Source organism: Rhincodon typus, chromosome 21 (assembly GCF_021869965.1).
Source record: "Rhincodon typus isolate 14 chromosome 21, sRhiTyp1.1, whole genome shotgun sequence".
Taxonomy (NCBI): Eukaryota; Metazoa; Chordata; class Chondrichthyes; order Orectolobiformes; family Rhincodontidae; genus Rhincodon; species Rhincodon typus.
This window is the reverse complement of record NC_063352.1, coordinates 47,247,342-47,271,375: the sequence shown is the minus strand read 5'-3', so window position 1 is coordinate 47,271,375 and position 24,034 is coordinate 47,247,342. Positions and strand designations below refer to the sequence as shown.

The window sequence follows — 24,034 nt, the reverse complement described above, 5'->3', positions numbered from 1 at the left end:
TTCTGACAACTCACAATGGTGCTGAACATTGGACAATCATCAGTGAACATCCCTGCTTCTGACCTTATAATGGAGGCAAGATCACTGGGGAAGCAGCTGAAGACGATTGCGCTTAGGACACTAGCCGAAGGAACTCCTGCAGAGATAACAATGTGCAGAGCTGGATGAACACAGCAGGCTAAGCAGCATCATAGGAGCAGAAAGGCTGACGTTTCGGGTCTAGACCCTTCTTCAGAAATGGGGGAGGGGAAGGGGGTTCTGAAATAAATAGGGAGAGAGGGGGAGGCGGATAGAAGATGGATAGAGGAGAGGATAGGTGGAGAGGAAACAAACAGGTCGAAGAAGCAGGGATGGAGCCAGTAAAGGTGAGTGTAGGTGGGGAGTTAGGGAGGGGATAGGTCAGTCCAGGGAGGACGGACAGATCAAGGGGGCGGGATGAGGTTAGTAGGTAGGAGATGGGGGTGCGGCTTGAGGTGGGAGGAGGGGATAGGTGGGAGGAAGAACAGGTTAGGGAGGCGGGGACGAGCTGGACTGGTTTTGGGATGCGGTAGGGGGAGGGGAGATTTTGAAGCTTGTGAAATCCACATTGATACCATTGGGCTGCAGGGTTCCCAAGCGGAATATAGGTTGCACGAACAGCAACTCTCGGGTGGCATCGTTGTGGCACTGCAGGAGGCCCAGGATGGACATGTCGTCTGAGGAATGGGAGGGGGAGTTGAAATGGTTCGCGGCTGGGAGGTGCAGTTGTTTATTGAGAACCGAGCGTAGGTGTTCTGCAAAGCAGTCCCCGAGCCTCCGCTTGGTTTCCCCGATGTAGAGGAAGCCACACCGGGTACAGCGGATGCAGTATACCACATTGGCAGATGTGCAGGTGAACATCTGCTTGATGTAGAAAGTCTTCTTGGGGCCTGGGATGGGGTTGAGGGAGGAAGTATGGGGGCAGGTGTAGCACTTCTTGCGGTTGCAGGGAAAAGTGCCGGGTGTGGTGGGGCTGGAGGGGAGTGTGGAGCGGACAAGGGAGTCACGGAGAGAGTGGTCCCTCCGGAAAGCAGATAAGGGTGGGGAGGGAAAGATGTCTTTGGTGGTGGGGTCGGATTGCAGATGGCGGAAGTGTCGGAGGATGATGCGTTGGATCCGGAGGTTGGCGGGGTGGTACGTGAGGACGAGGGGGATTCTTTTTTGGTTCTCATTGCGTGGACGGGGTGTGAGGGATGAGTTGCGGGAAATGTGGGAGTCACGGTTGAGGGCGTTCTCGACCACTGAGGGGGGGAAGTTACGGTCCTTGAAAAACGAGGTTTGGTTCTTATTAAGCTGTCAAGAAATTGCTTGACTAGGCTGTGGGACAGCACTCCCAATTATGGCGCAAGCCCCTGTTGTTAGACAGTGGGACATTGCAGGATTGAAAGGGCTGGTTTTGTGATTTTTGATGCTGTGGTAGATGCCAGTTGGTGTATTGAGATTTGTTGCTATTGGACATTTCTGTACCAATTTGATACAACTGATTAGTTTGCTTGGCCATTTCATAGCACAATTAATAGCCAACCACATCTCTTAGCATCTTTATCAGTCATGCAGGTACAATATTTCAGCTATATCTGCAATATCTCATCCCACCGGTACTGTCAGAATTGTTTACCAATGATGTGTAGTATCATGACAAATGCATTGAGGCATCCATAAATATTTCTCTGAAACCTAAAACAATAAGATAACAATCATCTAAACGTACCTGCAGCTTCTTACATTTGTTGTTTATCAAAAAGTTTAACTCAGTTTTATTTTTCATTTGAAGAGCTCCATTTGCCAGAAGATTACAAGTGCCCATCAATAAATCTAATTCAAACTCAGATTTTTGGTTTTTTTCTGCTGTAAATAAGAGTTTGTTGTTTGCTGGAATCCCCTTTAGCATTGGAAGTTTGTGTTGAAATATGACCTCTATATTAACTTTAGGATCACATTCTGAATTTATCTCCAGGACAGCAGTGTGGTCTTCCAACTGGATACTGGTTAGAAATTCTGCTTTACAACTTTCGATGTATATGGATCCATTACAATGTGACTGAGCTGGAATCTTAAAATTCTGAAATGAAAGAAACAATTTGGATCAATACCTTACAAAGTTGCTATTCGTCCGTAATATTTAACTGTATTCAATTCTGATTTCCCAGCTATAGGAAAGATGTTGTGAAATTTGAAAGGATTCAGAAAAGATTTCCAAGGATGTTGCCAGGGTTGGATGGTTTGAGCTATAGGGAAAGGCTGAATAGGCTGGGGCTATTTTCCCTGGAGCATCGGTGGCAGAGGGGTGACCTTATAGACATTTACAAAATCATGAGGGGCATAGGTAGGGTGAAAAGCCAAAGTCTTTCTCCAGTGTAGGGGAGTCCAAAAACTAGAGGGCATAGGTTTAAGGTGAGAGGGGAAAGATTTAAAATGGACCTGAGGGGCAATATTTTCACGCAGAGGATGGTGCGCGCATGGAATGAGCTGCAGAGGAAGTGGCGGAGGCTGCTACAATTACAACATTTAACAGTTATCTGGATGGGTACATGAAATGAAAGGGTTTAGAGAGATATGGGCCAAATGCTGGCACATAGGACTAGATTACTTTAGGAAATCCGGTCAGCATGGATGAGATGGAATGAAGGGTCTGTTTCCATGCTGGACATCTCTAGGACTCTAAATAAAAATATCGGTTGGAGGATCACAGTAAAGAACACTTTGTGAAATTGATTTCAACACTGTTGTAAAGAAGGCTCACAATATACTATAATAGTGTGGAGCTGGAGGAACACAGCAGGCCAGGCAGCATCAGAGGAGCAGGAACGGTGATGTTTCGGGTCGGGACCCTTCTTCAAGTTTTTTTTTCTGAAAAAGGGTCCTGACCTGAAACGTCAGCTTTCCTTCTCCTCTGATGCTGCCTGGCCTGCTGTGTTCCTCCAGCTCCACACTGTGCTATCTCAGACTCCAGCATCGGCAGTTCTTACTATCTCACAATATATTATTATTATTAAGGAACTTAGGTTCTACAGTGAAGGAGAAATTGATTTTTGTTTTCAGTTCTCAATAGGTCAGACTTGTTTTCTTCCAAAAGGTTAGAAAGACAGTTTGAACAGTGAGCTAAAATGATCATTTCCAAGTAATCATGTGACTTTAGCTAAATGACTAGCAAGCTACCTGGGAAAATTACTAACGTATTTGATGACTTGAGTTTTACGACCCAGAGAGAAGGGAACCAGAAAGAGGTTCATTCAGAGAGATGAGGCCCATAACAGCAGAGATGCTGTTAGTGAAAGTGTCCAGTCAAAGCAGAGCTGAAGAGAAGTCCACAGTTTCTTAGAACCAATCTCCAGAATGAGAAGGCTATGAGTTGTCAGAGGAGACACCCTATGAGACATAAGTTTAAATTTGGATCAATTCCTTACAAAACTACTGTCCAGAGATTCATAGTATAATACAGCATAGAAACAGGCCCTTCAGCCAAACGCGTCCATGCCAACCAGGTTTCCTAAACTGAACTCGTCCCATTTGCCTGCATTTGGCCCAGACTTGACGGACTGAATGGCCTCTTTCCACATTGTAAGGATTCTATGACTAAATAAGTCTACCCACAGAAACTTACTGTGATGGAGTTTTAGCATTCTGAAAACCATTGCTTTACGTGAGAATTTTATGAGTTAATTGTAACTCCATTTTACCTGTAATATCTGGCAATCTGTTTCTGTCATCCATGTCCACTCTGCTTTCGGTCCGGAGTTTAAATTACCATCGGCCCGGATTTTGCAGTTCCCAGACTGCAGCAGGATGGAGCCTTCCACGTTTGCTCCCTTTGCAGCCATCAGCAGGATTCGGCTTTCTCTGGGGACACCCTGTTTACTCAGCCGAGGGACACTGTGCTTGAACATGCCGTTCACCGTGTACTTGGGATCACAGGATGTCTCCAGATGCAATTCTGCTGTCTCACCATCATTCAGCACATTTGTTCTGAATGCAACGTTGCAGCTGTCGACGTTCAAGGAGCCACTTGTCTCCAGATTTTGCGGGATTCCCACTCTCTGAGGGAAAATAAATTCAAATCTGCATTCAGGTACGCATGTAACCACAGCACAACATCTATACTAAATGGTCCATTTATTCATGCATTTAACTTTGCTCATTATGTTTTTGTAACCGGTTTTATATTTGGGAGAAAAAAATGTTGCTCACAGCTCCAACTAACCTTTGGGGACCTAACAGCTTGACCATTTTGAAAGCCTCCTGTTGTAACTTCACAGAATTGTAACCACCACGTCCATCTGATGCGTCCAGATTTGGATCAGGAGTTTCCTGTGGACCCTGAATGGAAGTGGAGCCTTTTGCCAAACCGAGACAAAAGTGATGCTCGGGATTGTGCTGCTCTCTTCAGGGTTTCTAAACTCTTGGACTGACAGGAATCTGGTCCAGGTCTGAGGACTATACGAGACTACTACTTGCCTTCCAACAGGATAGACTTGGAGGGAGATCTAGGCTACGACATGGAACCCTGAATTCTATTTGAGCAGTTAGAGGCTAGGTCCTTAAGATTTGGAGCAGGTGAGGACTAGGTCCTTAAGTGTTGGGGCAGGTGGGGGCTGTGGGCTATAGAGTTAGTTATACTGTTACTTTACCAATGGTTACTGAGCATGTGCAGAAGCAGTCATGCCATGATGACGTGCGATCACATAGAACTAGGACCTGAGAGAGTGTGTAGGGTTTCCGAGGTGTCCTCTATATTCTATCCTGTATCTAATGCATATCCCAGAAAAACTCTAATGCATAGTGGTAATGACTCTACCTCTGAACCAGGAGGCCTGGGTTCAAGTTCCACCTGCTCCAGAGGTGTGCAATAACATCTCTGAACAGGTTGATTAAGGAAATATATATGTGTATATTTTCTAAAGTTGCTAGTCACTAACAAGGCTACCTTCTATCAACAACTCAGAGATGAAGGAAGCCACATGGTGCAGATGTTCCAGCTCCCTGATGTTCGTCAGCTTATCCAGAATATTTGTGATGAAGGTAAAGACAGTTAGAAGAGACAATAAGTCACGCCGACACGAGCAGGAAGTGAGATGCAGCATAGACTCATAAACTGAGCAGGTGACAAACAGAGCTCCAGTCAGGTTCTATCTGAAATATGGCCTTCAGTTCAGGAAGGATTCATGGGTGTTAGAGAGGCTGCAGATCAAAATCACCTTAAAATGACCGTGGCTTAGTTATAAGGGCTGTTTTTGTAAACTTAGCATGCATTGTCTTGAGGTGCACAAGGTTGATTTAATCAAGGGTTTAAAATGTTACCAGGATTTGAAAAGGTCACTGTAGAGGATCTGAGAGAAGTCAATAAAATTGACAGACAGACACCTAGGTCAAACTCATCTCGTATACTTCAAAATGAAGGACCAGTATGACCAGTACAATCATTTCCCAATATTACTGGTTTTTCACTGTACATCCTCTGGTCAGTGACTTAAAAACAAGGGGATAATAATTTTAACTTCAGTTAGCAGATATAACTAAGCAGAGATCTGAAACATTCTCTCTCAAATGACTGTAGATATCTCGACCATTTGAGTTTTCAAAACTGAGACAGATTTTTGTTAGGTTGGTGTTTGAGAGAGTATACAGCAAGCGCAGGTAAACGGATTTGAGGTGCAAATCAATCACTATCTAACTAAATAGTAGGAACACAGAAGATAGAAACAGGACCCCTCACCCTTGCTCCGCCATTTAACATGCTCTATGTCCTAATCAACCCCTCCCCTATATCCTTGGATTCCCTTTAGCCACAAGAGCTATATCTACCTCCTTCTTAAAAACACCATAATGTTTTGGCCTCAACCACTTTCTGAGGCAATGAATTTGACAGGCTCACCATTCTCTTAGCGAACAAATTTCTGCTCATCTCCGTCCTAAATGGTTTACCCCTTATCCTTAAACTACCACCTCTGGTTCTGGACTCCCCCACTATTGGGAACATCCTTCCTGCACCTAACCTGTCTAGTCCTGGTATAAGTTTATAGGTTTTGTTGCGATCCCTACCTCATTCTTCAAAATTCGAGTGGATATCACCCTAACTGACTCAATCTCTCCTCCTATGTCAGTCCTGTTATCCCAGGGATCAATTTGGTAAGCCTTCACTGTACTCTCTCTACAACAAGAACATCCTTCCTCAGATAAGGAGGACAATACTCCAGGTGGATCCTGTATAATAACAGCAAGATATTTTGTTCTTGTGCTCAAATCGTCTTGCTATGAAGGCCAACATGAACAGACTGGAGAGGCTAAATGGCCTCCACTAGTTTCTAATATTACTACAATCAAGATTCTGTTGCCTGTCAACATGTGCCTGAAACAGCAGAATAAATAGGCTTTGTGTAAATAATTAAGAACTAACTTTCAAAACTCTCTGCATGTTGAGCAAACCTCCAGTCCCCATGTGCATGGCCACAGCAGTTGATACCATGAAATACTTCAATAGTTGCTTGTGCAAACACTTCACTGGCACCAACAAAAGCAGCTGCAATCTCTCAATAGTGACAGTGACCAAAACATTTGTAGCTGGTTTCTGTGAAAAGCAATAGCTTTCTTGGTCTCTCACAGAACTCAGCCCAGCTTGAGCTTCATGCATGACCGAGTAAAACTGGGTTCTTTAACAGTCCTTCCAAACAGCTTAAAAAAAATCAGAGAAACAAAGATAGGGCAAAGACTGCTAATTGCGGCATGTCACAGCTTCTTTAGAAGCTTATTTACGAAGCAACTACATCTATGATTTACAATTCATTCACCAATGTGAATGGCAAAGGATTACATCAGACTTAGAGAGTTAGGGTATTAGATTCAAGGCTACGGGCCAAGTGGGATTTGTGTAGATAGATTGGTACAGACCTGATGAATGAAGGGCCTCCAGTGTGCTATATGACCCTAGGTGGAGCACCTTCTGGGTTTCCCAGTTTGATTTTGTTACTCACTGAAACTGTTCTTAAGGATCAGTAAGTTATGTGTAAATATTACAAGCTTTTCTAACACAGGAACATTGAATGATGCAGCACAGGAGAATGGTCATTCATCCCACCAATCCCATGCTAGAACTTTGGATGAGCGATGCCATTTACCACACTCATTGAAACACAGTAAATAGCAGCAGGAATAGGCCATTCAGCCTTCTGACTAGGCTATGCCATTCAACATGATCGTGGCTAATCATCCAACTCAGACCTCTGTTCCACTTTCTCCCCATATGTTTTGATCCCTTTAGCCCTAAGAACTATATCTAACTCCTTATAGAGATCATTCAACTCTCTTCTGGAAAACTCGCCTGTTCTTTGCCCTAGTCCTTGTAATTTTTCTCCCTGTTGAGTATTTATCCAATTCTCTTTTGAAAGTCACTATTGAATCTGCTTCCATCAACCCTTCAGAGAGTGCATTTTTGATCATGACAAGACAATTGGCTGTGAAAAGAAATATAACCTCATGTTACCTCTGTTTTAAATGTGCTAGTCACCTTAACCCAATGTCCTCTGGTTATTGTATTCTTTTGTCAATAGAAGCCATTTCTCCTTACTTACTCTATCAAATCCCTTCAACAAATCCCTTCTTAGGATCAACAAACACATTTATTTTTGACTACAATTCATAGGCATGGTCTAAAAAATGACAAATGGAGTAGAAAGTGAAAAACTGGAACTACTCAGCAGTTCTGGCAGCATCTTTGGAGAGAGAAATCAAGCGAATGAATCTTGGCCGTGCCCTATCAACATGACAAAGGGAATGTTTCTGCAAACAATATTTAGTTTTAACTAGGGGTAAGGGGCTGTTGAGGAAGATGGGGCTTTGTTTATTGGGTCTAGAGCTTGGACTGACTTCTTAAGGTGAGGCCCACTGACCCTAATACTTATCAGGCATTGAGTTAGAATGCAGGATCAGAAGTTGCCCAGTGAGAGCTGCTAGATCCCAAACCTGGCCACTTGGATCATGGATAATCAATCCAGGTGTAAGGCAAGAGGTTTGTTAGGCAATTGGCTGGTGCCTTCTGGGGTTGCAGGAAGAGGGGCGGGGCAGTCAGAGGTAAGGGAGTTGTTTTCAGCAGATACCCCTCCTGGCCTATCTCTAGGCTCCTGGTCAGACACTGAACGTGTTCAGTTGAGGGTCCACCCCTTCTCCAAGGTGCCTGGCTGTACTGGTTTACTGGCTGGGGACATTTCATGGTGTGCAGCCAGGTTAATCCCAGTCACAAAGGACCAAGGTCTTAAATCCTTAGCTGTAGCTTGTCAGAAAGTCAACAATGGGCCATTCCCTCCAAAACATCATTCCACTGGAGGCAGCTCCATGTTCACCTCCACAGGGACCACCAGATCCCATCTGATTTCCAAATCCAATGATCCAGGAGTTAATTTTGAAAAGAGCTCTGTTTTTGTTAAGAAGCTAAGGTACTATAGTCCACTTCAAATATTTTCACCTCCTAAGTTGGGGCAATCATTCAGACTATAAGATGGGCACCAAACCCTGGCAATTGGGTCACACCGAGTGAACTTTTACTCATACCTCGAGGATAAGGCATCTGTTCAGGAGAGACGCTGACCATGAAGCTCCACTCCCTTCTTTTCTGTTGCCGGAGGCTTCGACATCGCCGACAGCTCTTAAGCTGCATCCGCCAATGGTAAACTCAACAGAGGCCTCATGTCTCGTCCCTTTGCCTGTTCGGATCAGCAGTCTGTTGTCCTTTGGGATGCCCACAGTCAGTATGGAAGGAATAGAGTGCCTGAAACCAATGTCTATGCTGGGAATTGGGCTCCATATAGTCTGCCATTCAAGCTGCGCAAACTTATTGTCCATCTGAAGGTGGCCGGTAAAGTCTGCTTCACACCCGTCTGTCCTCAGTGTCCCATTTAGTGAGAAACTTGCCGGCAGTGCACTCTGGAATATGAGATAAAGTAATTTTAAAACTTTTTATTAATAATAGAGACACTTTTAAAATTAAGATCCATGATTCAAATCATTGCACATTTTATAAAACTGCATAAAGTGCAATTCTTAAAAGGAACAGGAAACTTAACACTTGAAAAACATCATAATGTTGGAAGTGAGTACAGTAATTATGTTCGATACTGAAATCATAATTTACTGAACTAGCAACCTTATCCACACACTTTCCCAAGAGAAATGGCCCTGACTGATATACGTCTTAATGTATTGTGGCAGCACTTCTGATAACATTCATTCTTGAGTGGATGACATCAGAGGTCTTGATACTGCCAGGGATTGATAACGAAGGCTGGGGGTAGGGTTTTGGATGAAAAAGTCAGGGTTCCCTGCAAGCTGTGGACTTTGGACTCCAAAATGATTGGTTATTTTTGGTCTTAGCAGAAACCCAGAGTCAGCCTAAGTGACAGGCTTGGATTTCAGACTTTACTTTATTCTTTCATGGGATGCCAACATCTCTAGTGAATCTAGTATTTGTTGACCTGTCCTAATTACCCTTGAACTGAGGGGCTTGCTAGGTCAATTCAGAGGGCAGTTAAAAGTCAACCACATTTTTGAGAGTCTGGAGTCACATATAGCCCGGACAGGGTAAAGATGGCAGATTTCCTTCCCTTATTTGACATGAGTGAACCAGATGGGATTTTAAAGCAATTGATCGTGGTGGTCATGGCCAATGTTACTACTTTAATTGTTTCCAAATTTCATCAGCTGCTATGGTGGGATTTGAACCATATCCCCACAGAACTAGCTTGGGCCTCTTAATTACTAGCCCAGTTACATTACCCACTTTGCCATTGCCTCCTGTTGGACTGTGACCACTCTGGAGCAGTTCACAAAAACCCTGGCCTTTGTGGAAGGGGTTGATCCCTGCCCCAGGGTGCAGGGCAGGAGTGAGCGGTCTGAGCTTGGATGCTGTCCTTGGCTCATAATTAGTACTGTGAAAATACTTATGTTTTCTCTGAATTTGTTCTTGACTCCCTTTGGGGCTATCAAGTTTGCCAAGTTTGGAGTAGCACAGTGGCTCAGAGGTTAGCACTGCTGCCTCACAGTGCCAGGGACCCGGGTTCAATTCCACCCTCAGGTGACTCTCTCTGTGGAGGTTGTATATATATTCTCCCCGTGTTTGCGTGGGTTTCCTCAGGGTGCTCCGGTTTCTTCCTACAGTCCATAGAGGTGCAGGTTAGTTGGATTGGCCATACAAAATGAAGGGTTACAGCAATATGGTGGGTCTCGGTGGGGTGCTCTTTGGAGGGCTGAATGACCTGTTTCCACACTGTAGGGATTCTGTGAAGGTCTGCTGTGAAACTTGGACAGCAAGATAAATGAAAAGCTGCTAGCTTTAAAATGTTTAAATTGACAGCCTACTTTCTGTAAGAGGGCCAAAATGGCCTCTACTTATCCCAGCTCCATTACAGCTACAGGTGAGCGGGATGGAGGCATGTTGGGCTAGTGTATAATGTTAACAACTGACACAATCCCAATCCGCCAGAGGCTAAACGAGAAATTTCAAACTTCAAATTCTCACAATGCTTTTGTGAAGACTCAAAAATGTGACCAACAGTGGGAACAGCGTTCAGATAAGGAACAGGAGAATTGTTAGTATTGACTGCACCAATAATAGTCTTGATACATGCACTAATGCAAGTGTTGGAAAGTGGTTTCAAAAAGCACAGACAAAGAAACCCCTTATCCCATGCATATACCAGTTCATTAATGAGCACATTTGTAATATGCTATGTTGGTAATCTATGGTTTCCAGGGTGACCTCAGTACAAAGCTAAAAGTTGGCATCAAATCAAGTTGTGGTAGCACTTTCTATAATCAGAAAATCTACACCAACAGATGCTGAGAAACTTTCACTTGTACATTTGGCAGCGACTCAGCATTTTAACAGTCGAAATCTGGCTTCTATACAAGTTGGGGTAATGCAGGGCTAATCACGTTAAGATCACATTAGAAATCCAAACCAAGATTGCCAGTTATCTCTATAAGAGATAGGTACCGATAAAATGGTCAAACTTTAAAATATTTCAGCTCAATAAATGCAATGCTTCCTGAAGTCAGCAAGGGATATCAGGGGAATGTGCAAAATGTTTGTAAAATCTCCATAAATCAGCAGTTGGTTGAAGAACGTTGAAATGATAGTTTCTTAGAGGTTTGATGTTTTGATCTTTTAAGGGAATCACAGTACAGCTGGCTGCAGTGTAGGTTTGATTAATTCCAATGTTACAAACACTAACACTAGCAGGGTCAGAAAATCAATTGTTGACATGCAATTCTTGTATGGATCGGAAACTCAATTAGTGTCAGAACGCTACTGATAATTACTTGAAATCTGTAACCATTATTATCCAAGCATTATTATCCATTATTATTCTGCAAGCAAATAAAACCAGATGATAACATAACCAGAAAGTCACTGGCACATCTTATGTTTAATTGCAGTATTCAAACGAAGCAGCCTCAGTTTCAGCTTGTTAGTTCTAGATTAATGAACTGGCTCAGCACAGCTTTGAGTCATAGGCCCAGAATTATACGGGGAGTAAGGAAAAGAATTTAAATTGCTGAAACAAATGCACCCATGTGGGCACACGTTTCCTTCTACCTCAAAGTAGGGGCATTGATTGTCAACCACCAGCTTCCACTTGGTAAAGGTGCCTCTGCCAAGTTGCCCACTTGCAGCAACTCTGCACAACCCAGCAGTACCTTCCAGACTGATGTCCATGTTTTTGCCAAATGTAGTTGTTGCAATCAACTTGTTCCTGGCGGGTAGCCCCATATTTGTCCAAGTCTGAACGGCATGTTGGAGGAAAAAATCCAATTTCTTTCTTCTTCCCCAACCTGCTTTCAGTTTCAAGCGAACAGGTTTCCCGTCAAATTTGATATTTGCGGCTGTTCCAAGTGAATTACTTCTGAAATAGGCCAAACCCTCAGCTTGGATATTTCCAGGAATCCTGAGGGATTGCAATCTTCTCATCCTTTGGTTCATCGTCCAGGTTAATTTGGCTTTGCTCTTGAAGGTGAGAAGTCTTCCACTGGTGTTGAGGTAATTCTCATTGTTTTGCAGGGCAAACCTACCCCTGTAAAGATTACCCTCTGCCTCTCCAACTGCCTGGAAGGAAACAGTCTTCTCCCTTTTGCCTCTCGCACTCCTGGATTTGTGCTCCCATTTGATTTCAGCACCATAGGAATCTGTGCATTGTGTAGTAACATTTATCGTCATTAAAACATTTTTGGATGACGCTCTAAGTGAACCTGTCATATCACAACCTCCTGGCCTCACTAACCCTTTAACTTCCACAAGATGGTGAGTGGTCCGATGACCTGGTTTCAAATAGGAGGCTAACCAGTACCACCCAAAGTAAGGCTGCATTGACAATTCCCCGTCAGCCATAATTGTATGTCCATCAACTACGAGGTGAAATTTGCCCATGTGCTTACTTGCATTGTTCTTGTGAAAGGTCATCACTTGTGTCTCACTTGGGAAACCCAAAGACTGCAATAATCTGGAAGTATGAACAAGTCTTGCTCTTATCTCCTGCCTGTGCACCAATTTCAAGCAACCTTCAAAACTAAGGCCTTGCCTGCGGTACCTAAGCTCAAGAATCGAGCAATATCTGTGGCCTTGCTTTGTAAGTGAAATCTGTACCTCAAAGGATTTGCCCGCCACTGCTCCAGAACAGTGTCCCAGAAGCAGCCTTTGAGAAGCCTCTCCACTGCAGTTTGCCTGCAAAGACACACAAAGAAGAATAAATAAACAGCTTAGCAACAGTAGGGGAAAAATGTTGATTTCTTCATGAGTAATCGAAAGCAGTTCCTTTGCCCCGTAATCTGATTAAGGTCATATTCAACAGTACGTTTTTTTCAAATGCATTACCAAAATCCTGGGAACACCCCAGAGAATCCTAAGGAATGAAGCCAGTCAGGTGGGTGAAGTTTCAGTGGATGAACACTTTGAGGATAATGACCATAACTCTGTAAGTTTCAATGTCATTATGGAAAGGGATAAGGACAGTGCAGAAATGAAGTGTCTAAATTGCGGGAAGGCTAACTTCAAGGTTATCAGACAGGATCTGGGAGCAGCTACTTGCAGTAAGTCTACATTTAGAAAGTGGGAAATCTTTTAAAAGTACTATATTGAGAATTCAGGACCACCGTGTTCCTCTAAGAGTGAAGGGCAATGGTGGCAGGTCCAGGGAACCCTGGGTGTCACGGAATATTGAGAGTTTGTGAAAAAGAGGGAAGCATAGGGCGGCACAGTGGCTCAGAGGTTAGCACTGCTGCCTCACAGCACCAGGGACAGGGATTCAATTCCACCCTCGGGCGACTGTCTGTGTGGAGTTTGCACATTTTCCCCGTGTCTGTGTGGGTTTCCTCCGGGTGCTCCAGTTCCCTCCCACAGTCCAAAGATGTGCAGGCTAGATGGGTTGACCATGCTAAATTTCCGCAGTGTTCAGGGATGTGTAGATTAGGTGGGTTATAGGGGGATGGGTCTGGGTGGGATGCACTGGGGGGCATATCCTTTGCAGAAAGGATCAACGAAAACACTAAGGCATTTTGTAAGTATATTAAGGGTAAGAGGATTACCAGGAAAAGGAATGGGACCTATTAGAGACCAAAGGGGCAACCTGTACATACAGCCTCCTGTCCAGTACTGGGATTTGAACCAACGACCCCAGATATTTTCTAATCAACCTGTTGAGAGATTTTTTTACATGCCTCTGGAGCAGTGAGACTGGAACCCAGGGCTCCTGGTCTAGATGTAGAGACACTGCCGCTGCACCACAAGAGCCCAAACTCAGCCTAGAGATATTATTATACGCCTCTGGAGTAGGTGGGACTTGAACCTGGGTTTCCTAGCCCATAGGTAGGGACACTACCACTGTGCCACAAGAACCCTTTAACCTCAGTGCAGTCCTGAATCAAACAATGCCCATCATCCATGTTTCAACAAACCATGAACATGGAGATGTACTGCCCCAAAGCTGGTGGACAATGTATTCCTGTTCTAGAGGCCTTCTGGTGCAATGGGTAGCATCCATACCACTAAGACAGAGGTTCATTTGTGTGTCCCACTCTAGGACTTGATGACCAAGAAATGTACGCTCATAATGTGGTCAAACAGGTCAAGGATCACACTTCAAAACACACAGCAATGGCAGAGAGTAAAAGTGAGAGAGATTCCCAGTCAGCTGTGTGATGATATCATGTCACAGCAACTATGTGATGGAAATAATGTTGGAGCCTGTACCATTATAAACTTTAGCTCCAAGCTACAACATGCCTGCAAGAGTGTTCAATGTCACAGCAATGGGGACTCCCCAGGTGAACTGTAATACATCACCACTACTACGTACTACCATTTTTTAAGGGTTGTAGTCTATCACAGTAACTGCAATGAAAAGGTTCACTCCTTCTGATATCCAATTTCTTTGAACCCATAACTTTACCTGACTGAAACGATTTAAAATTACACACAAATTGCCACAGAAAGATTCAAGGCATTATTATTAAAAAATACCAATTAAAATATCTCATTAAGTTCCTAAATATACCCACAAATTGGCCAGAAAAAATAAATAGTTCTGGTGGGAATCCTGCATTAGGCCAAATTACATTTATAGCATCAATTCCGTATTACTTTTCAACGTAATGGGAAATTAGGAACCAAAGCAATAATTAAGGAGCTGTGAATAGAAAAACAAACAGCTGTTTGTTTCTTGAAGGCAGATTTAGTAATCAGGAAAAGTTTTCTTCATTAACATTTAATTACACCCTTGGGCATGGGTGGATTTATGAACTTGGATTTTTGACACTGAAGGTTGAAGGAAATACAGTACTTCAGAAAATAATGAGCCATTCACTGTCTTACCTGAATGGTTCCTGGTATCCTCTTAGACAATGCCTCTATGTTGTGGTTAAACAACAGAAAAATCTCCCCCGTTCTTGCAGTGCTCTTCTGTTCTATCTCTGCTTGGAGGTGCTGTTTCTCCAGTCTCACACTGATATTAGCAATGTATCCATTCCTGAGGTTCTGTCAGGGGATGAGACATACAATTATGCACAAAAGAATAAAAGATTCCATAACATGCATTTTGAGGGACAAGAGTGATGGAATTAGGAAATGAAACATAGCCTACCAGGAATCTAGCTCCTTATGGGATATTAGGTTGATTCTCTTAAGTAAATATTCACAGTAAACCAGACACCTCAATTGTACATTCTACATTTATTCCCCAATAGCTCATAACTGCAATAATCCCTTTCTAAATAATTGTGTTGGGAATTTGAGATTGTGCAGGCACCTACTTATGACCTGTGGCTGGCATACAATATATCAAGGTGCATTCATCCTTCCATACATGCCGAGGCACTCAATAAGCAAGGGACAGATTCCTGGTTCCTCTGTCGTCACTACCCAAAGCTTCAGACTACACCATGCATGTGAATGTGCATATTAATGCAGAAACCCAGACTCCCTGAATGAATTATAGTGTGAGTCGCCATAGTCCTGAGAGAGACAATTAGTGTGATTTAACCTGAGGACCACCATACCTCAGGCAAGGAGAGAGGTTGAGTAGGAGAGTCCTTCCTGGTAAACTCAGCTGCTGATAGGAATTGGACGCATGCTGTCAGCATCACACTACTTCGTAAACCAACCATTCAGCCAACTGAGCTAAACTGACCCCCAGTGAATCATAGTACAGCAGCACAATAAATACAAGTCCCCAGTTTCTGATAGACATTGTACCAGGGTTTTGAAAAAAGCGAACTGCTCAGATCATTGATGCATTGGTTTTAACTTTGCAAATTTTTCTCTAGATTCTGCAAAGGTCCCATCAGTGTGGAAATTTAACCAACTAGCTTCTCTATTCAAAAAGGGACAGAAAAAGAAAGCAGGAGGCTGCAGGCAAGTTAACATAACACCAGTCAAAGGGAAGTTATAGCAAGGCATTTAGAAAAGCTCAATATAATCAGGCAGAGTCAACACTGCTTTGCGAAAGGGAAATTGTGTTTGACTGGTTTATGAGAATTCTTTGAGGAGGTAACAAACAGCTACAGAGATACCTGTAGATGTGAGGTACAGGGCATTTGACAAGGTGCGATATCAGAAGTTTCTTCATACGATAAGATCTCATGGTATAAGGAGCAACATGTTAGCCTGTCTGGAGAATTTGGTTAGTCAACAGGAAACAGAGATTAGGCACAAAGGGATACTTTTCAACACAGCAAGCTGTAACTAGTGAAGTGTCATCAGGATTAGTGCTGGGGGCCTCAACTATTTACAATCTATGTCAATAACTTGGATGAAAGGATCATGTATGAAGAGGGCATAAGGAGTCTGCAAAGAGATCTTAGAAAGCTTAAGTTACAAGGCAAAATTTGGCAGATGGAGTATAATGTGGAAAAATGTGAAGTTGCCTATTTTGGCAGGAAAAATAGAAAAATAGTATTCTATTTAAACAGAGAGAGATTGCAGAACTTGGTGGTACAGAACAATCTGGGTGCCCTTGTACAAGAATCACAAATGTTAGTATGCAGAAGCAGCAAGCAATTAGGAAGGCAAATGGAACGGTTTTATTGAAAGAGACATGGAGTATAAGTATAGGTATGTTTTACTGCAGTTGTACAGGACATTGGTGAGACCACACCTGAACAGCCACCTGCAGCTTTTCGTTTCTTTATTTAAGAAATGATATTATTGCTTTAGAAACAGTGACAATAAGGTTCACTTGGCTGATTCCTGTATTTAAAGGTTTATCATACAAAAAAGGATTGGATTCTTATCCATTAGAGGTTATAAGAATGAGAGATGATATCATTAAATATATAAGAACCTGTGAGAATTGGAAATGTGGATGTTGAAAGGATACTTCCTCTTGTGGGAGAAACTAGAACTAGGTGACATGGTTCAAAAATAAGGGCTGTCCCATTTTGGACAGAAATGAGCAGAAATCTTTTTCTCTCAGAGGGTCTTTAGAGTAGAAGAGGCAGGATTCTTTATTTAGTCAAAGGGAACCATGGGTGGACAGAAAAATGAAGACAAAATCAGATTAGCTATGATCTTATCAAATGGTGGAGCAGGCTTGAGGGATTGAATGGCCTACTCCTGCTTCTAATTTCATATGCCTGTATGTTATCAACAGAGATTGAAAAATAAATAAGGAACGGTGATATTGCTGCTTTACTTTTTACATAGCTACCTGCTGGCAGGATAACTTGCTTCCAAGTTTTTTGAGGGAGATGACAGTTTTCCAATAAACATATTGACATGGTTTGCAAATGAAGAGGTTCAAATCTCAAAGGTCCCTTTTAAGCAGCATATATATATAAATGGGGTTTCCATATGTACCGACAGAATTTGTTTTGTTGGACACTGCTGTTGCACTTGACCTACAGTGAGTAACATTTATTTACTTGATTTATAGCCATTCAGGGAGCCACACCTTCCTAACAGCATGAAGATCTTTGTTCAATTGAAACCTCTTTAACTGCTGCCTATGGAGCATTTATCCAAATCAATTTATTATTCTCAGCCTGGTTTAAATTTACAGGTGTGGACTGAGTTTTTGAAGACTTGCTTTCCTCTGAAAAGTCTTGTGGAAAGTATCCAAATAAAAAAAGTAATATTGAGAGGTAACGGCTGGTATACAGAATTAAAGACACTGTAGGTAAAGATGGAAATTAGTTGCTGGCAGACAGTGTTTCCATCTTGCTCCTTTCCTACCATCCCTTAATGGCACACACTAGTCCCTGTTGCCCAGGTAGAGGGGTCCTCCTGTGCAAATTTCTGGGTCTGTTCACTGTTTTGCCTGCTATAAATTGCTAAATTCACTAAATTTCACACCCAGTTTGTGTTCACACTTAATATGTGGATGGAATTGGCTTATGGAATCATATTTATGGGATGTAATATGCCTGCACATATTCATCGGCCCTTAAAATGTAATAGTTTTGACAATTTGCTGCATTTCACCAATGTAAACGCCAAAAAGTCATCTGACAATATTTGACTGAGATGTTGATGATAGTTCACACTTGTCTAATGCACCTCCTGTGCAGAAGGTGTCTGAGAACACTTGATGACTTTAGGAAACGATCATGAGAAAAAGAGGAGTAGCAATGGCGAGAGGAAGGTAGAGAATCAATGACGCAGTTTAAGAGGATGATCTTTAGCAGGGACATAAAAACCAAGATGGAGCGGGTAAGATGAAAGGAACGTACACAATGGTCAAATCTAAAATACCCAAATTAGTGACTGAAAGAGCTGCTGCCAATACTGAGGCAGAGGAAGGACTGAGAAGACACAAACGGCAGGATTTACCATATTATTTCGAAGTCAGGGGGTGAATGTGTTAGGTGATGACTTCCCCAGATGTCGAGATAACTGTTCCGGCCACTCATAAACCAGCTTATTAAAACAGGCTGGCGAGAGCGAGTATCTCTGCCAAACACAGGCTTTGACACTGCCAGCCAATCTGAAGGGCCAGTGGTCTGTTCTCAAGATGGGTCACTGGACCCAAAACATTAACTCTGTTTCTCTCTCCACAGATGCTACCAGACCTGCTGAGTTTCTCCAGTGTTCAGTATTTTTGTTTCAGAGGCTCGTTTCAGAAATTCCACTGGGTCGAGGCCCACTCCTCAGGGGATCCAGTGGCAGGAAGATAAGTCTTTTTTTTACATTCTTCTTGCATTAGGGTTATGGTTGGGGAAGGATTCAGTGGGTAGGAAGCAAGTAGAAGGGACTGACTTTCAGAGGATACTGAATTTCCCACCAGAAGTGCCTTCAATTGTCCTAGTTTAGGGCAATTGGAAAGTCTCCCCCTCACCTGACATATAGGTTGCCATTATTTCCAAATAAGGAAGTTAGCCACCTAGCCCTCCCACTAGAAAGGCACTTGGTCAGGGAGGTGGTGAGCTGAGGTTGTCAGGTTTTTGTAATTCATTTGTGGGATCTGGGCATCACTGGCTGGCCAGCATTTAATGCCCATCCCTAGTTGCCATTGAGAAGATGGTGGTGAGCTGCCTTCTTGAACCGCTATAGTCCACCTGCTATGGGTTTATTCACAATGCCATGAGGGAGGGAATTCAAGGATTTTGACCCAGCAACAGAGAAGAAATGGTGATATGTTTCCAAGTCAGGATGGTGAGTGGTTTGGAGGGGAACTTGGAGGTGGTTGTGTTCCCATATATCTGATGCCGTTGTCCTTCTAGATGGAAATTTTCGTGGGCTTGGAAGGTGCTGTCTGAGGATCTTTGGTGAATTTCTGCAGTGCATCTTGTAGCTAGTACACACTGCTGCTACTGAGCGTTGGTGGTGGAGGGAGTGGATGCTTGTGGATGTAGTGCCAATCGAGTGGGCTGCTTTGTCCTGGATGGTGTCAAGTTTCTTGAGTGTTGTTGGGGCTGTACTCATCCAGGCAAGTGAGGAGTATTCCATCACATTCCTGATTTGTGCCTTGTAGATGGTGGACAGGCTTTGGGGTGTCAGGAGGTGAGTACTCGCTGCAGTATTTCTCGCTTCTGGCCTGCTCTTGTAGCCATTGTGTTTATGTGGTGAGTCCAGTTGAGTTTCTGGTCAATGATAACCACCAGGATGCTGATAGTGGGGGATTCAGTGATAGTAACACCATTGAATATCAAGGGGCGGTGATGGTCATAGCCTGGCATTTGTCTGGCACAAATGTTACTTGCCACTTGTCAGCCCAAGCCTCGATATTGTCCAGATCTTGTTGCTTTTGAACATGGATGCTTCAGCATCTGAGGAGTCACGAATGGTGCTGAACATTGTGCAATCATTAGCAAACATCCCCACTTCTGACCTTATGATGGAGGGATGGTCATTGATGAAGCAGCTGAGGATGATTAGGCCTAGGATCCTACCCTGAGGAACTCCTGCAGAGATGTCCTGGACCTGAGATGATTGACCTCCAACAATACGACCATCTTTTTTTTTCTGATGAAGGGTCTGGGCCCAAAACGTCAGCTTTCCTGCTCCTATAATGCTGCTTGGCCTGCTGTCTTCATTCAGCTCTACACCTTGTTATCTCACATCTTCCTATGTGTCAGGTATGACTCCAACCACTGGAGCGTTTGCCCCCTGATACCCATTGATTCCAGTTTTGCTGGGCTCCTTGATGCTACAATCGGTGAAATGCAGTCTTGATATCAAGGGCTGTCACTCTCACCTCACCTCTGGAATTCAGCTCTTTTGTCCATGTTTGAACCAAGGCTGTAATGAGGTATGAAGCTGAGTGGCCCTAGTGGAACCCAAACTGGGCATCACTGAGCAGATGCTGCTTGATAACACTGTTGATGACACCTTCCATCACTTTACTGATGATCAAGAGGAGACTGATGGGGTGTTATTGGCTGGGTTGGATTTGTCCTGGTTTTTATATACAGGACATACTTTGGCAATTTTCCACATGGTCGGGTAGATACCAGTGTTGTAACTGTACTGGAATAGCTTAGTTAGGGGAGTGGAAAATTCTGGAGCACAAGTCTTCAGTACTATTCCAGAATGTTTTCAGGGCCCGTAGCCTTTGCAGTATCCAGCGTCTCCAACTGTTTCTTCATATCATGTGGTGTGAATCGAACTGGCTGAAAACTGGTAACTGTAATGCTGCGGACCACTGGAGGAAGCCAAGATGGATCATCCACTCAGCACTTCTAGCTGAAGATTGCTGCAAATGCTGCAGCCCTATCTTTAGCACTGATGTGCTGGGCTCTTCCATCATTAAGGATGGGGATATTTGTGGAGCCTCCTCCTCCAGTGAGTTGTCAAATTGTCCATCGCTATTCAGTGCTGGATGTGGACATGACTGCAGAGTTTAGATCTGATCCATTGGTTGTGCGATCGCTTAGTTCTGACTATCACTTGCTGCTTTTGCTGTTTGGCACGCAAGAAGTCTTGTTTGGTAGCTTTACCAAGTTGACACGTTATTTTCAGGTGCTGCTTCTGGCATGCCCTCCTGCACTCTCTACTGAACCAGGGTTGATCCCCTGGCTTGATGGTAATGGTTGAGTGGGAGATATGCCGGGCCATGAGGTTACAGATTGTGCTGGAGTACAATTCTGTTGCTGTTGCTGGCCCAAAGCGTCTCTTGGATGCCCAGTCTTGAGTTGTTAGATCTGTTCAAAGTCAGTCCCATTTAGCAAGGTGATAGTACCACACAGTATGATGGAGGTTATTCTCAACGTGAAGTTGGGACTTTGTCTTCAAAAGGACTGTGCAGTGGTCACTCTTACCGATACTGTCATGGACAGATACAGCTGCAGCTGGCATATTAGTAAGGATGAGATCAAGTATGTTTTTCCCTCTTGTTGGTTCGCTCACTATGTGCTGCAGACCCAGTCCAGCAGCTATGTCCTTTAGGAAACAACCAGCTCGATCAGTGGTACTGCTGCGAAGCCACTCTTGGTGGTGGACATTGAAATCCCCCACCCAGAGTATATTTTGTGCACTTGCCATCCTCAGTGCTTCCTCTAAGTGTTGTTTAACATGGAGGAACACTGATTCATCAGCTGAGGGAGGACGGTATGTGGTAATCAGCAGGACGTTTCCTTGCCCATGTTTAACCTGAAGTCATGAAATTTCATGGGGTCTGGAGTCAATGTTGAGGACTCCCAGAGCAATACCCCCCCGACTGTATATCACTGTGCCGCCCCCTTTGCTGGGTCTGTCCTGCCGGTCGGACAGGACATATCCAGGGATGGCGATGGTGGTGTCTGGGACATTGCCTGTTAAGTGCGATTCTGTGAGTATGACTATGTTGCTTAACTAGTCTGTGAGACAGCTCTCCCAAAGTTGGCACTAACTTTCAGATGTTAGTGAGGAGGACTTTGCATGGTTGACAGGGCTGTTTCTGCCGCTGTCTATTCCGGTGCCTAGGTCGATGCCAGGTGATCTGTCCAGTTTCATTTCTTTGAGTCTTTGTAGCGATTGGTACATCTGAGTGGCTTGCTAGGCCATTTCAGAGGGCAATTAAGAGTCAACCACATTGCTGTGGGTCTGGAGTCACATGTAGGCCAGACCAGGTAAGGGTGGCAGATTTCCTCCCCTGAAGGACATTAGTGAACCAGATGGGTTTTTCCGACAATCGGCAATGATTTCATGGTGATCAGTAGATTCTTAATTCCAGACTTCTTTTTGAATTCCAATTCCACCTTCTGCCATGGTGCGATTAGTGAACCAGATGGATTTTTCTGACAATTGACAAAGATTTCATGGTGATCAGTGGAATCTTACTTCCAGATTTTTTAAAAATTGAATTCAAATTCCACCATCAGGCGTGACGGGATGTGAACCTGGATTCCCAAAACATTAGCTGAGTTTCTGGATTAATAGTCTAGCGATAATACCACTAGGCTAACGCCTACCCCTTATTAATTGACCACTTATGGGCCTTAATTACTGGCAAGTTGAGAAGGTCAATCACGGACCTTCTCATCAACACTTAAGTGTATAGTTGGTGAGAAGGGATTGCGCTTCTCTATTTGGCAATCCTGACCCCATTATTTCTCCCTCTCAGCACCTCCAGGGAGAGGGTAATTGAACCACTGTGGGTCTTATTGCAAGTGAGAACTTCAACTGCTAAATAGCTGAAGAGTTGACAATAGTGGGAGGTGTAACAGGAAGGCAGTGGAGAGCTCATTATTTACATTCATTTTTATAACTACACAGGAGCTGGAGGAACAGACATGGCAGTCAATAACTCTGAAACTCACCTGATAATGATAGCTTCCAGTGGATGAGAATGGAAGACCAAGTTGTCTCAGTTCCTTCACACTGTGCAGCAGATTGGTGGTTAGCTGGTAGGTCGGGGTACCAGTAAATGTTCTCTCCATTTCGACGGAAGCCTGTAAGTGTTTACTGCCACTTTGCATTTCAATCATAACGGCACGGTTCTTATTCACGTGATCATAATTCAGAGAGAATCTCCCGTCAGCTGGTAAACCTAACCATTAGAATCTAGAGTTAAGTTGATGCTCATAAATAACAACTTCATTCGACAGACATTATTTGCAACACTCAACAAGCTTGGCACCACATCTAGCACCTTAAACATTCACTTCCTCCATCACCAGTTCAAGTGGCAAATCACCAAGGCTCCTTTGACAGCACCTTCTAAACCCTTGACAACTATCATCTAGAAGGACAAGAACAGCAAATATATGGAAACACCACCACCTGCAAGTTCCCCTCCAAGCCACTCACCACCCTGACTTGGGAATACCTCCCTCAGTGACGCTGGGTCAAGAAGCCTGAACTCCCTTCCTAATAGCTCCGTGTGTCTATGATGGACTAGCTCTTTGATGGATTGCAGTGGCTCAGGGTGGTGGCTCTTCACAACTTTCACTGGGCCAGTTGGGGCTGGGCTGTAAATTCAGTCAGCCATACCCATTTGTCATGAATGAATTTAAAAAAACGATGTACTCTAATATATGAACTTAGGATTCAAACATTTGGCTAAAGTGTGTTGGAGCCATATTGGATCCTGTTTTCATACCATTATCACACCAGATTTCTCTTTAGTAGAGTGGTTGTGCTGGGTAATATTAGGAGCAGGCACTCTTTTCCAGCCAAGGGCCATTGAGCCCAGTTGATGTACATTATGACTGGTGTCCAATGGTGACTCAATAGAACAGTGACCTTCAGGGTCGGTAGAGCTCACTGCTACATTGGACAATGCTATGTTCTACTAGACCATCGTGGCTAGTTTAGTAAAGAACGATTGCTGGCATCCTTGGAACTGTATCTCAGCAGGCAGAGTCGTTAAAGATAGTTAATTTAATTTATTTAAATCAAATTACTACCTAGCTTGAATACATAGCTAATTTGTTTCCTTTTGGTTTTGTCCTCTATTGTAAATCAGTACATTCCTTCAGAGAGAGAGAAATTTCAGGCTGTGAAATAGAAGGCAGACCTTAGAAACAATATTTTGTCTTTTGGATTTTGTAAGCTGATCCCACGAAGTGAATTTCTACATAAGTTGTGTCATCCTCTGTCAGTGAGATATACTCACGGCACAGA

At 43.6% G+C, this 24,034-nt stretch overlaps 1 protein-coding gene across 1 annotated transcript in view; it reads right to left on the bottom strand.

The window, feature by feature from the left end:
- Positions 1 to 24,034, bottom strand: part of LOC109936714 — a 191,345-nt gene that overhangs the window by 82,310 nt on the left and 85,001 nt on the right. The window contains exons 20-25 of the mRNA XM_048609763.1: positions 22,729 to 22,958; positions 14,870 to 15,031; positions 12,647 to 12,724; positions 8,560 to 8,931; positions 3,699 to 4,055; positions 1,730 to 2,080 (exon numbers count right to left, since the gene is read on the bottom strand). Coding sequence (XP_048465720.1) covers positions 1,730 to 2,080; positions 3,699 to 4,055; positions 8,560 to 8,931; positions 12,647 to 12,724; positions 14,870 to 15,031; positions 22,729 to 22,958 — 1,550 coding nt within the window. The remainder of the gene's footprint in view (positions 1 to 1,729; positions 2,081 to 3,698; positions 4,056 to 8,559; positions 8,932 to 12,646; positions 12,725 to 14,869; positions 15,032 to 22,728; positions 22,959 to 24,034) is intronic.